General features: G+C 37.0%; 1 protein-coding gene across 1 annotated transcript; it reads right to left on the bottom strand.

Annotated features, from left to right (window-relative positions):
• Nucleotides 1-6,701: 6,701 nt before the first annotated feature.
• Nucleotides 6,702-8,264, bottom strand: LOC127640978 (retinal guanylyl cyclase 2-like). Its single transcript, XM_052123715.1, has 5 exons — nt 8,181-8,264; nt 7,875-7,957; nt 7,375-7,496; nt 7,176-7,313; nt 6,702-6,760 (listed from the first exon to the last, which is right to left on the bottom strand). The coding sequence occupies exons 1-5, from the start codon at nt 8,262-8,264 to the stop codon at nt 6,702-6,704; spliced, it is 486 nt and encodes a 161-aa protein (XP_051979675.1).
• Nucleotides 8,265-15,154: the final 6,890 nt, after the last annotated feature.

The raw sequence follows: 15,154 nt of genomic DNA on the forward strand, positions 1-15,154 counted from the left end.
ATTACACTTTTATATCAAACAAGAACGATTGTTGTTTGCTTAAGACACATTTCATTATTATGAAACTTATGAAAGATGCATTTATAAAGGACATTCGTTGCTTAATTAATACGTCAAAAAGATCCGAAAAGCAAATATTGTATCTAATTTCTACTTTTAAACGTGCACTCAGTAACTTTGTGTCATCTTGGACTTACACTAACACCTAGCGGCTTGGATGCAGCATAATTTAAAATCAATAGTTTTAAGTTTCATGTGCTATTGTAGAAATTTAGTATTCGCAGTCAGCCATGATTACTTTAATCAATTAGTGAAATTTTCAGATAATAGGATGTAACTGAGATTAAGCGAGTAGTATTTGGCTGGTCATGTGATTCTAACATGGCCACCCCCATGTGCGGACCCTCTCCATGTAGAATAAAACAGGTTTTATAAGGTTACTGATATGAGTGGAGACTTAATTTGAATGTGAGTGATCATGATTTCCTACATAAATGGCAAAATTACAGTTCATATCTTTAGGAGTTAAACTTATTAATGAGGAAAAAATGACTGTGTGCACCTATAAGTGTTTTCTATTAAACGCATACCATAAATACATACAAAAAGTTGTCCTTTTTCCTTTGAACATATATATGACAAAGACCATTAGATCTTTTTTTTAAAAAAATCTTCTAGACATGAAAGAAAACATACAACAAATTTTAACTACATCTCTGTAAACCTAATACACAAAACAGCTGAAACAATGAGAGCAACAGTATTCAAATGAAATATCTAAAACATATACCAACATTAAATAGGGCTATACACTTCAATAAAGCCAGTTACCAATAATATTAATATTAAAAAGTCTATTTATTAAATTTTCTATCACTGATGTACTTTTATAACAGTAGCAGTTTGAAGTCATATGTTAATTGCTAACAGGAATAGGACAATCCAGAAACTTATCTTCCTGAAACAGAGGAGCCTGTGGGGCTCGTTTTCGCCTCCTGCCACCTTGTTGTCGTTTCACCTTTACCCTGTTAAACAAAGAGTCACAATCAGTAAATCTTCTCCCGTGTATCTTAACCCTAAAAAAGGCAACATGCACCAAAAGATACTTGTTATTATTTATCATAGTTAGGTCTGTTTTGAGCTAAAACCAACATGGCCGCCCATCGTGCAGGACATGCCGACTATGTGATAATTAATTATATATTAATCGTACTTTTCTTCAGTAAAAAATAAATAAATAAAACTGCTAATATTAATTGTGAACATTGTCTTAAGATCCGGAAGCAGAAAATTAAGTCATATGATGTTCATTCTTTTACTAAGCACATTTTGAGGTGTGCCTATGCCCTGAGATATGTTGCCAGATAAAGGGAAGAAAAAGGGTTAATCTACAATATTACAAATACACATTTATTACACTCTCGTATATCATACATCCAACCTTAAAGCTAAACTTTTCTCAGTTTTGTTACACACTGTGCTGGGTAGTAACATATTACATGTAATATGGACTACATAATCAGATTACAAAAACCAAGTACTTGTAACTGTATTAAATTACATTTCAGACTACAGTTACTTTTTATGGATTATATGATTACATATTAAGAAGGCAATGGCAGTAAATTGTTAATAATTTTTTGATTTAACATTAACTTCATGTCTCAGTGTTTTAAATGATAAACTTTGGACATGCACTGTCATTGCTGTTAGATTTACACTGGATAATGTACAGATTTCGTCCTATGGAAAGACTTTGTTACTTTTATTCACCAAAGTGGCATTCAACAATGTAATAGTCAAGACATTATTAATGGGAAAAATTACTATTACAATTTAAAATTCTTAATCTCCACTAAATTCCTCCAAGTGCAGCAATGGCAGCTTTGTAGATCCTTGGCATTCTAGTCAGTTTATCCAGATTCTCAGGTGATATTTCTCGCCATGATTCCTGTAGCACTTTCCATAGATGTGACTGTCTTTTCCGGCACTTCTCACGCACCTTACTGTCTAGCTGATCCCACAAAAGCTCAATGGGGTTAAGATCCAGAACACTCTTTTCCAATTATCTCTTGTCCATGTCTGTGTTTATTTCCCCACTCTAACCTTTTCTTTTTGTCTTTTTCTTTGCAATTCTTCCCATAAGCCCTGCACCCCTGAGTCTTCTCTTTACTGTTGTACATGAAACTGGTGTTTAGCGGGTAGAATTCAATGAAGCTGTCAGCAGAGGACATGTGAGGCGTCTATTTCTCAAACTAGAGACTCTGATGTTCGTATCCTCTTGTTTAGTTGTACATTTGGCCTTCCACATCTCTTTCTGTCCTTGTTAGATCCAGTTGTTCATCTTTGTATGAAATCTTCAGTTTTTTGTCGATTTCAAGCATTGAAAGCCTTCATTTCTCAAAACAATGATTGACTGACAAGTTTCAAGAGAAAGCTGTTTCTTTTTTGCCATTTTTGACCTAATATTGACCTTAAAATATGCCAGTCTATTAAATACTGTGGCAACTAAAAACAGACACAAAGACAATATTAAGATTAATTTAATGAACCAAATAGCTTTCAACTGTGAATTAGCCTTCATATCACTTGTAATGATGGCAAGTGATTTTCTAGTACCAATTTAGCATGATTACTTACATTTCAGGGTTAGCACAATGCTCTGAAGGACAGTATCCTACAAAAGAGAGTGTGAGAGAGGGAGCAAGAGAGAGGTGCATATATGCTTGTGCATAATGAACAGACATTGCTTAGTGGGAAACACAAAAGCCAGCTGAGGCCAAACCCTAGATATGGCACAGCTGAGCAAAGGTCTTAGGTTCAGTCTCTTGGGACCTTTAATCCTCAGGCCTCTATTCTCTTATGTATACCATCATCTCTGGAAGAAAAAGATCAATTATTGATCAATTTGGTACAAGGGTCTAAAATACAGCAAATCTGTTTATGAATTCAGGTGTTTTTCTAATTAATGAGGATGTGCAAAATAAACCTTACTTTGGCAAATTAGGCAACTAATCATGCGAAAATCTATTATTTGTTATTAAGTTAAAGGGATATTCTGATATTCTGGGCTCAATCGACAGCATTGGTGGCATAATACTGAACCGCAAAGAATAATTTAGACTTGCAATTGAAGTTAATGTTGTCCAGACGCATGGCCAGTGGCGTCTCTACATTAGGGGCAGGTGGGGCTGCGCTTTACAAGATGTGGTGGTGTTGTACAAAAAGCATGGCATTATCAAACATTTATTTGAAGAAATAATATCATCTCTGCATCTTTAACTTGTTTTATGTCCATTATACAAGACAACAGTAGATATTCTTTTGAGAAATTCTATATTTATAACTGTTGCGTTTAAGCCACTTAATAGATTTAATTTGCTATGCAAAGCCCATCATCTTCTATGTTAATCAATTGAGATCTGGAGACGGTCATGCGCATGTGCAGTGAGTGTTCAATGATAGCCTGAGGGGAACGATTGCCTTGGCACCTTAAACAATCAAAAGCTTTGATCATACTCTCACTGAGCACTTTATTAGGAACACTGTGGTTCTTATAAAGTGCCCGAAGTGGTCTTCTGCTGTTGTAGCCCATCCGCCTCAAGGTTCAACCTGTTGTGCATTCTGAGATGCTATTCTGCTCACTACAATTAGAGTGGTTATCTGAGTTACTGTAGCCCTTCTGTCAGCTCGAACAAGTATGGCCATTCTCTGTTGACCTCTCTCATCAGCAAGACATTTCAGTCTTAAATTAATGAGTTTAAAAATGAGCCTTAGATGCCACTGCATATGACACATATGTCTGACTGATCTATATCTGTATGACATAAAAATTTCAACAGCCACAACAGTAAATTACAAACAATAAATTGGACTCAGTAATACAGCATGTATTTACAGGACTGTGGATATAGGTTTTAAGTCCCTGTGCACGAGCCTGGTGAAACCAAGGACTTCTTGGGTTGTACAGTAAATGTTAGTTCTATCTGCCAATCAACCGCTGCGCTAAAGCAAGAGTTTTAAACTTACGTGCTGTTTATTAAGAAAACAAACGTCCGATTTGAAAATGTGCATACATATACTGTACATGCACAAGAACTTGATGAAACTTCTTCAGTGTGACTGATATCGACATGCAGATGAGAAGCATGCACACTGAAAATTTTGGTTTTATACTTTTTTGCGCTTTTTGTTCGTGATAAATGCTTTGTAAAAAGTAATTTTTTTTATCCACTTATTAATGTTTGAAATCTACACATTCGATCTTGTGCAGCAAACCGTTTGTTTTTGCTGTTGTAAACTTCATCCATCTAAATATTAGATGTCCAGAGAAATCTATTCTAATTGATTTGATATTGACTAATGTGCCACATAAGTTCTCTGCTGTTGGTGTATTCTGCAATGATAGATATGCATATGACAAAACCGAAAAGCTAAATTGATTTAATAGGCTCCCTGAGCAATTTGGAGCCAGATATACTACGTCGTTGTGTTTTGGGGTTTATGCCTCAGCAAGGTATACCACATCTTTTAGTATGGAAGCTGAACCCCTCAGAGCTGAAGCCTGCCACCAACAACAAACTATTGAAAGACATGTTTTAAATAAATTCAAATAATTTTAAACAGAGTGGTCCTGACTGAAATTGAGCCCAAGCATAATTCTGGCAGACCACTGTTTGCTAACCAGCATCAGCTGACACTCATCTGATCTGTCAACTCCACCCCCTACCAATCAGTCATGACATATTAGCTCATCCAAACACATTCTCACCAGCCTGTCGCACAGACATCTGCTAACCCACCTCCCCCAACTCCTCCTTGCGCTATGCCCACCTGAGCATTTCATATGACTTGCCTAAGGAGATATAACTATCATTTTAACCTATGATAGCAATATAATTTCTTCAATCTTGTCCTGAATAATAATCATTCTGTATCTTTATTGTCTATGAGACTGTAGCTAAAAAAAATGATCTGGTTATTTGTCTTAGGCTTGTGGGGTTTATGCCTCAGCGAGGTGTACCAAATTGTCTAGTATGAGAGCTGAAGCCTGCCACCAACAACAAACTATTGTAAGAATTCTATCAAATAAATTTAAATAATGTTAAACAGAGTGGTCCTAACTAAATTAACATTAGTAACACTGGTCACATTAATCATTTTGTCAAGCAGGAATGCAGAGTTTGTGAGAATAGGTCAGTTTTCCTTGTAACTATGGTTGGTGAACTGAAATATTTTGCTTTGTCAAATTTACAACAGTCCAACAATAGCAAAGAATAGCTCAGTGGGTGGCCATTTAGCGATTCCTGTCAATACATATGTGCTGTATCAACACTTAACGTCTTGCCTTCACATTGAGAGACCCACGGCATGTCTGGACATATCCTCCAAGTGTAAGAAGCAGGTCTGCTGTAGTCCACTGCATGTATCCACTGCACTGGATCTTTAAAGCTGGAAGTGAACCAATAAATAAATAATGTAAATGTCAATAAGATGCATAGGGCACAAGGGATAGAAGTGACAAGCCTGATGAGTTGATTGAAAAGAAAATGGAAAAAGGTTGCTTTGAGATGCTAAAGTATTCAGAGTGGATATGAGGTTTCTAGTGTTTTATGGTTGCTAGGTGGTTGCTCCAGTTTTCTTTGAGGTTGCATTCTGGTTCAAGTCAAAATAGCCCATCTCTAAGTCTATGATATTCTGGTTCTTAGATTTTGCCCGGGACACTCCCATTTAATTTGAATGGGATTTGGGATACCTGTTTTATTGTCTGCAAAATAAAAGTCATAAGTATGAACAAAGTCTTTGTCCACTGGCGGCCATCTTTAGAATGCTCCTGGGAAGCCATTTCCAGTCATGAAAATGGAGCTCCTATCTACTTGATTGGGGAAAGACCGAAATCTCAAAAACGGTTGGTCAAGATTACGATTAAAGAACATATTTCAAATCAGAAGTCAAATCTGAAAAAACACTGGTATCATAGACATAGCTTCTTTCCCTCAGATTAAAAAAAAAAGAAGAAGAAAGTTGATTGTATAGCTAATGCCCATGCGCATTCTTGAGTCGATTGACAGGTGATGTCTGTATCTAAAGGGTGATTGGCTCTTTACCTGTAAGGCGGGACTTCCTTCCTACATTCGTTAGCCGTTGCAATTTCTCCCATTCATTTTAATAGAAGTGGCCCTTCTCTGCTAAATAGCATCTAGTACACAGGCAAGAAATACAGCAAAAACGAATATTATTTTATATTCCATCAAAACCAGACTGATCTCACTTTGAATTCGGCGAGTTCATTAGGTCGACAGCTAAAATCGGTCTGTGCCCACCAAAATTCAAAGCACTGCCCCCAGTGCCTGAAGCTGGAAGTGTTGATGAACGTATGGTATGAGTGAGCTTCAGTTCCCAGGTGAAATGGCCACAGAAAAGCGAGTTGTAAAGCAAACAGTTTTTATTTGTAAATTATGTTATACTGGAATGCATATTTCTTTTGACCATATGCCCTAACACAAACTTGAGTATCGGAACACTTGGAAGCAACGTGTCAAATTCCCTCATGATCATTTCAAATAAAACAGTGCTCAAAGACAAATATTTACAAGATTCAATTCCCAGAATTGTCAGCCAGGATCAGTTACTAATTGACACTGGGTAAAGAACTCGCCCAAACAATACCTTCCCTGGTGGACCCTGCTGTGTTCACAGTATCACCAAATAAGCAGTATCGTGGCATTTTTTTTGCCTACCACACCAGCCACTATTGGGCCTGGGTAAGAAAATAGAATAGAATAATAGAATAGTAGAATAATCTTTAAACATGGAATACGAAGTTTCTTAGTATTGATTATTATAGTCATCTTGTAGCTTAGTTCAGGTACAGATCATTAAAGACCCCATGAAATCACTTGGCAAGTGCGGTTTTCTGTCTTACATTGATGTATTTGATGATTTGTTAGTCAGTTGCAGGTGGTAATGGAGAGAGGGACATACTCATTCTATAGAGCATTTGACTGGAAGAAAATCTGAACAGTGCATGATGAGTCAATATTTTTGGTCTGTCTCCCAGAAGTGAAAGACTGTATATTTTAAATACATGTTTCTAAAAGTTATTACAGACATGGAATAAAAGACATAAAACTTGAATTTAATATAACAGGGTCTTTAATAGAAGCCATGCTGACCCGAGTGGATGCCAGCTTGTATCTCCAGCTGTGTAGTAGGCTTGTGTGGGATTTTAAAGGCATGGTAAATGCTGATCAAATCCAGCTCCCCAGTTTGGTTGACCCCATTCTCTTTTGGAACTCCTGAGACTACCATATCTGGGAAATAATTTTGTAATTGTGTTTTATGCCATCAAAGGAGTTCTGCAACCAGACTCACAAGCATCTCCAATAGTTTCCACTTTGTAAACATCATAGTTGTGTATGATGTCATCAAATGTGGTGTAAAGTATGAGGAAATCCACAATCTGTTGAGGGGTGCTTGACCCAGAGCGGTCAATACTAATAAAATAGGTCATACTTATAATACATATTTAAAGACTGTGTTCAGCAGAGGATAGTAAGTCACACTCATCTGGGATGGCATGAGGGTAAGTAAATTAGAGAATTTTCATTTTTGGGTGAACTATCCCTTTAACCAGCACAAGAAATCTACAGTAGAGCAGAGATGTTACAAATGAGCTACTTTAAATGTCCAGTAGGTGGAAGCATTAGGATCAGTGTTCATGTTACGGAAAGCTATCTTAAAGGTCATTTGGGTATTTTTAGGTCATTGAGAATACTATAAGTAAACCATTTGTTGTTTAATTTACTTGAAAAAAGTTTCAGGTGATTTGATCATGTAATTTCATATATGCTTCATTCATACTGTAGAGTAACCGGTCTGTCTTTTGCTTCTCCTGCAGAAGATCTTGAGTTCTGTCAGCTACAATAGTTTCCAAATGTTTACTGTACTTTTCCATCTAGAAAAAAATTATCAAGCAAAAAAGAAACAGTTAAAACCAATAGTGCTCCATAAAATGTAATTATATCAAATAATACAATTTCACATTTTCATATGATTTATTATGTTATCTGTGTAGATTTATTGGGCTTGGAACAGGGGTGACCATACTTTACATTTCAAAAATGTAAAAACAAAAAAGTACAAAACTCGAATCTAGAAAGTCTTGATTAGATACATACCAAGTTCATCATCATATCCACAGGGATGACTTTGGGTTCATTTTTATCAAGAATCTTCTTCACCTGCTCAAACATTGGCCTCATGGTGACATTGTGCGACCAGCATCGCTTTATCAGCTGCATAGAATTTGACTATGAACACTGATCAAATTATGAGAACTGTTGACTATGGAAAGCACTCAAACACAGTAAACACTGTTATCAACAGCATATCAAGAAATAATTTAAGGGTCTTTAACACGATGTGCCACAAAAGGAAATGTGCTTATGTAAATAGTCAACTCAAGAGCAAACAAAAAACATCCATCTATCATGTAGTACCTCACAGTAATCATCTGGATCTGGGCGATCATTGTCTGATTTCCCAGCCTTGAGTTTTGGAAGTGATGGACACCACATGGCATCAAGCTTGACTGAATCGGCCTGTTCCTGCTCATGTGACAATAATTGCACTTTTTATCATCCTCTCCTATGCAAAAAACTGCAAGTGGTGATTTCCACCAAGATAACAGAATAGCTTCAGATAGAGAAGATTAGACAAATGTTTGTTTTACAATTCAAAGAGATTAGTTTTTCCTTTTATATGAGTACACATTGCTTCTCTGGGAACCAAAAACCTTGGCACCAAAAAGTAATTTGACACGTTAGACTTTTAAAATATTAGTTCACCCAAATATGATAGTTCTCTCATGATTTACTCACCATTAACCATCCCAGATGAGTGCTTTTCCTTCTTTAGCAGAGCCAAAATGAAATATTTTATAAGCACATTTCAGCTTTGTTTGTCCATACAATGCAAGATAATGGGTATCAAGATGCTGCTGGTTGTTTGATGGTCCAAAAGGCATATTTAGGCACTATAAAAGTAATCCACATGACTTGATCAATTAATGTCTTCTGAAACAATTTTATGGGTTGGAGTAAAAAATAATAGATAATTAAAACTTTATTCACTTTTAAAAAAAACACTTCCTGCTACCAGTCGACCCATCACGGAGCTGTCTTATATTAGATTCATGAACAGTTCCAATGATTCCTTCAAGTCTTTAGCTGTCACTTTAGGGTTGTTTCTTTTCACCTCATTGAGCATTCTGCAGTGTGCCCTTTGAGTCATCTTGGCTGGATGGCCACTTCTAGGAAGAGTAGCCACAGTACTAAATTGTCTCCATTCATAGACAGTTTGTCTAACTGTGAACAGATGAATATCTAAGCTCTTCGAGATTACTTTAACCCTTTCCAGCTTTATGCAAAAACAATTCTTGATCGTAGGTCTTCTGATATCTCTTTTATTGCGTGGCATGGTCCATATCAGCAGATGCTTTGTGTGAATAGCAAACTGAAAATGTTTGAGTGCTTTTTATAAGTCCTAAACGATACTCTTTTCGATACCCATTTTATGAAATCCGTTTTAAGAAGATTACAAACATTACCTCAAAAAAACTTTGGTTTTATTTTTCCAGTTTGTTGACTTTTTTTACAAACTCAAAGACTCATCTTCTGAACCTTCTGGTCTCCTCATGCCAGGATTGGCAGGGGCATAGGCTATAACATTAATGTGAAGAGGAAAAAAAAAAACAGGAAAGTTAATCTGTTAATTCAGCCAACCCTAAGGATAAGTACGGTTTAAAAAGATAACGAGTGTAATGTGAGTTAAACTTGATCAGTTACTGTCAACCTTAAAGCATTTTTAGCATTGATTTAGCTAGCTATCTATAGCCATACTTCCAAACTATATCTAACATAACGTAGGTTCCAGTTTATAGGACTATGTCACCACGCACAGAAACGTTAATTTAGTACACAAGCATGTACCACTACAAGTTAGCCAATTTTGTTTGTTGGTTTGTTTGCTAAACATTAACCTATCTGTCGGAGTCCCAGTCATAGTGCCACTGCATTCATCAGTAGTTTTGAAGGAGGACTCGTGTGGTGGGCATGTTCAAGGAACATTATCAGATTTGTCGTATTGCCGGTCTTGGCAGCAGTTATCTTGTCGCAAATATTGCATCGCTGTTGGCATCGAGCCTGGTGAAATGTAGCCACACTTTTGATATTTTCCACGTCTTTTACATCTTAGGGGGTTGGGACGCATACACACTACAGCCTCACGTGTGAGCCGTGTCTCTGGGCGTAACCGGTGTAAACTCGTGTTTTTCCTTGATGCCTAACCACAGCCAATCACCGGCACTTTTAGATTTGGCACATCTAGCATGCTACATGCTTATCACTGACGTTGACGAGATTACCCCTTAGGTATCGAAATTTGGTACCGAACGACAAGAAATTTTTTGATACTCGATGGTTTAGAGGCAATTCGGTTGGTGCCTAAAATGTATCGAACTCGATACCAGCCCTACTTTCTACAGTAAAATCAGTACAATGTAGCCTACCATATGCACTAAATCAGTACATTTTGGTACCTATTCCAGGACTCATTGCTAAGGATTTTTTAAGGACCTGCCAAAATCTTCACTGGTCCAAACACAAAAATTATATATAGCTGTTTTTACCATCATGGCTTTAAAAATGTGTCCAAAGAGAATTATGTAATCCCATATAAGTGCTTTATAGAGATTAATTAATAAATGCATCATATTAACATTAGCCTACCTGCCATTTACATATGTGTTTGGTAAATGTGATGGGTTTTCGGTCACCCATTTAGTCAACCTGTCATGCAGCTTTTGGCCATGTGTAGTGTAGTCACACAGGATCAAAGATTTAGTCACCGAATTAAAGATGTGATTATTTGCTGAATGAAGTAAACATATGAATCCCTGAGTAGAGACTTCCAAATCGGTTGTGACGTGTAATATACATTAGGGGATATTAGGCCTAATCTGTGAATTAAGAATGTGTGTATAACATGAAATCAGACAACTTAAAGACCAACACAGCCTGATTCACAAAGCACAAACACAAAAATACCTGTATGGTCCACAAATGAGAACTGTAACTGGTGTTTCACAAGGATGATATGAAGTAGACAGTATTGAATATTCATCTTCACCCTGCAGCTAAACAGCTCTGTTAATAATATCCTGATAGCCATATTGATCTTGCTGCTTTTCATATCAAACGCCATTATTATGTCGAATTAATGTTTACGTTTTGAAACATACCTAATTAAATGTATACTTATATTTAGGATTTTTTTACAGTGGGAATAAATCTAGCGCTCTGTCCCTTTACGAGAGCACATGCATGTTAAACAGTCTATGCTGCATGGAGAGAGATGATTATGAGACATATGCAATGTGCGCTGCAATCACGCAGAATGGGGTCCTCCACCGCCATGCCAAATTAGGTCCTTACAACATGGCCCACATACTCACATTTTTAGACAGACTACACAACATTGTCACAGCAGAAGACCAAATGGATGCAGAGCAGATGAGATGCATTGTCATCTGAGACAATGTATCTTTCCACCGATCTGCTCTGGTCCAAAACTGGTTTCAACAGCATCCACAATTTTCACCCCAACATCTCCCACCATACTGTCCCTTCCTTGACCCCATTGAAGAGTTTTTTTTTTTTTTCGGCATGGCAGTGGAAAGTTTACGATCTCCAGCCCTATATCAGGATACCCCTCATTCAAGCCATGGAGGAGACCTGCGACCTTATTGATGCAGGGTCTGTGTGTAACGGGAGCCAGCTGGTAGATAGCTGTGCAATGTGTAAACCTCACTCTCCTGACCTCAAGAGGTGCACTAGCGACTGACGCTAGAGGCTGTAGCCTTTAGCCTCCTTGTTAGCGCACCCATCTACCATGCCGGAGACGCCGGTTCGAGTCCCGTTCGGAGCGAGGCGATCAGGGCCATTTACAATGGTGCCGTGACCCAGATGGGAGTGAGGTTTAGGGGGGTGAGTGTAACGGGAGCCAGCTGGTAGATTGCTGTGCAATGTGTAAACCTCTCCTGACTTCAAGAGGTGCACTAGCGACTGACGCTAGATGTTGTAGCCTTTAGCCTCCTTGTTAGCACACCCGCCTCCCACGCAGGAGACGCCAGTTTGAGTCCCGTTCGGAGCAGGGCGACCAGGGCCGGTTACATGTGCAAGGATGGATTCACCATTAAAGAAGATTCTTCCCTGGCTGTCTTGTGAGAGTGGACATAGCCTGTGATGTGGATGAAGTGCTATGGTTAGATCCAGCTAGGTGAAGAGATTTTTTTCTCCACAAATGTTTTTGCTGTATTTATGTACTATATTCTATTTAGAATTATCAGATTTTTAGTGTTAAATGCAACCTTTGGAAATGTATGGATGTATTGACTAATTTTACAATGTGAAGAGAAATAAATATTTTCATCAGTGTGCAGTACTGGTGTTGTTTGGTCATTCATGTACTTTCCTCTAACAATATCTCTGGAAAAAATCTCACCCAGACTGTGTCACTAGAAATGTTACATTTTTTTAGACTACGCACAGCAGTGTGTAACTGGTTCAAATCGGATCGTATGAACCATGTGTGTGCCATATGGTGTCAAATTGGGTTTTCATAAATTTTATTGTATATTTTATGAAATTATTTTCATTTTGCAAAAGATCTGAGGTGTTATGCTACTTGTGGGTGTGGTTGTGTGAATTGTGTGTTGTGTTCTGGCAAAATGAGCCCTGTTTTCAAAATCGTGGTTATGCAATCACAAAAATAAACTGTGGAACCTGAAAAAGTGCTCATCAAGGTTGGTCCATTTCAACTGAGCTTCTGCCCCTTCCTGCACACAAACACCCATTTGTTTTTCTAACAAGGTGAGGACTTCCAATTGATTTCTATTGTTTTGGTATTAAGCTAATGAAATAACTCAAACCACAACTTCACACAAACCGTGTGTGTGCCATTTTTAGATTTTCATTTAATTCAGTTAAAAGTAATTTGGTCACCACAATGTAGGTTTACTGAACTTTTACTGTAAATGGGCACATACCATAGACTACCTTTTAGACTAACCCTAATCCACTCCCTGATCTTACCCCTTAAAGAAAACTTTGCATTTTTATAAATAAAAAAAAAAAAAAAAAAAGTATTTGCTTTTATGAATTGATTTTAACAATATTGTACACAAACTATAGCTGGAAAAGCAGCTTTGTTGAAAATACTAAACCAGTACACTTGAAATTAACTTAATAGATTTATGTGTGATATGATAACATGATTATATTATGTTCAAATGTATTCAGACTACTAATGGATGGTGTTCACTAAACTTGATTTTACTGCTTGCTCATTTATATCAAATGAGCTAAAGCAACACAATTCTTTAGAATTTTTTCTCAATTTAATTTTGTTATATATAATCCATTCATGGTGACAATCCAATTGTGCTGGAACAAATGTATTGCTGAAACTAGATATGGGACATCCAGTTCCCTGCATGCTTTGTATTGGACTGGATTGGAAGCATACATTTTAAAATTAAGTGTTATTTTATGGATTTCTACGCAAAATGAATCAAATGGGAGACTTGGTAGAGTTTAATGTTATGTTGGTATTTAGAGGAGTTTCTGTCATGTGAATATTTTGGAGCTTACCATTGTGGAGAAGAGCTAATGGTTACATCATCAGTTTGTGTGTGTGTGTGTGTGTGTGTGTGTGTGTGTGTGTGTGTGTGTGTGTGTGTGTGTGTGTGTGTGTGTGTGTGTGTATGTGTGTGTGTGTGTGTGTGTGTGTGTGTGTGTGTGTGAGTGTATTTATCACTTTGTGGGGACCAAATGTCCCCATAAGGATAGTAAAACCCGAAATTTTTGACCTTGTGGGGACATTTTGTCTGTCCCCATGAGGAAAACAGCTTATAAATCATACTAAATTATGTTTTTTGAAAAGGTAAAAATGCAGAACGTTTTCTGTGAGGGTTAGGTTTAGGGGTAGGGTTAGGTTTAGGGGATAGAATATAAAGTTTGTACAGTATAAAAACCATTATGTCTATGGAAAGTCCCCATAAAACATGGAAACACAACATGGGTGTGTGTGTGTGTGTGTGTGTGTGTGTGTGTGTGTGTGTGTGTGTTGCTTTTCTCAACATACTGTCGGATCATCTGCAAAAGGACTGATTGTGGATATGTTAAGTCTAAACAGTGCCATACTTGTTGTACAGTATAAAAATATATATAATATGCTAATGTTTTTGTTGCTAGCTACCAACAAGGTTCATTAGAATTTTTTAATCAGATCAAATTTAAGTTAGGTTAACTCAATTAATTTAGGTTTTCACTACACATAGTATTTGAGTAGAGCCTACATTTTAATTTAATATCAAAGAATATTATTGTCATTGTGTGGAACCAAAGTGAAGTACGTAATAAAAAAACACATTGACCTATTATTGGGTGGTATCAAATTAGGCTAATTGGAATTTTTACAGACCAAATTCTATTGTTACAAACTTGTTGCTTGAGGACAGATTAGAAACACTCAAACTCACTTAAACTTACATATACTGGACAAGCAATTGTCATAGGGCAGTTATACTGTACATAATACAGCACTGTCATTATGTGATATTGTGCCAAAATACTCTGTTTAGCCTACTTTTATATTTTAAAAGCTTCAGTGCCAATGTATGCAAACAAATCAAAGTACTAGTTGTACAATTCACATGGTGCAATAATACTGACCATGTGCGCAAAGGGGACAGGAGTGAATGTTGGCGTGGTACACACAGCAGTTTAAGGGACACTCGTGCACGAGACAGAATCTTTTAGCCTATGAGGCATTGCTGCAAAAGGAGAAACGTACACCACTGTTATGTAAAGCAGGGTTCCTACATTCATCGTGACATTGATATTACATACGAGAGGAAATCCAGAATGTGATCTATTGGGGGTGAAAGCGCAGAATAAACACTTTTAATGCATTTATAATTAATTGTTTAATGTATATAAATTCATGTCTCAATACAACAGGTTTCCATTTGAAAAGTTACCCTATTTCATGAAGTGCATGCTGTCTCAAAAGGTCAATATGTATCGTTTTA

This window comes from Xyrauchen texanus, chromosome 50 (genome assembly GCF_025860055.1).
Source record: "Xyrauchen texanus isolate HMW12.3.18 chromosome 50, RBS_HiC_50CHRs, whole genome shotgun sequence".
NCBI lineage: Eukaryota > Metazoa > Chordata > Actinopteri > Cypriniformes > Catostomidae > Xyrauchen > Xyrauchen texanus.

Bases quoted from the DNA above. Each gene is read 5' to 3' on its own strand.
- LOC127640978 (XM_052123715.1), bottom strand. From the start codon at position 8,264: ATGAGGCCAATGTTTGAGCAGGTGAAGAAGATTCTTGATAAAAATGAA. The intron at 7,958-8,180 runs GTATGTATCTAA...ATTTTTTTCTAG, and splicing joins TGGATATGATGATGAACTTG to ATGGAAAAGTACAGTAAACA. The intron at 7,314-7,374 runs GTGAGTCTGGTT...ATTATTTCCCAG, and splicing joins GGAAACTATTGGAGATGCTT to ATATGGTAGTCTCAGGAGTT.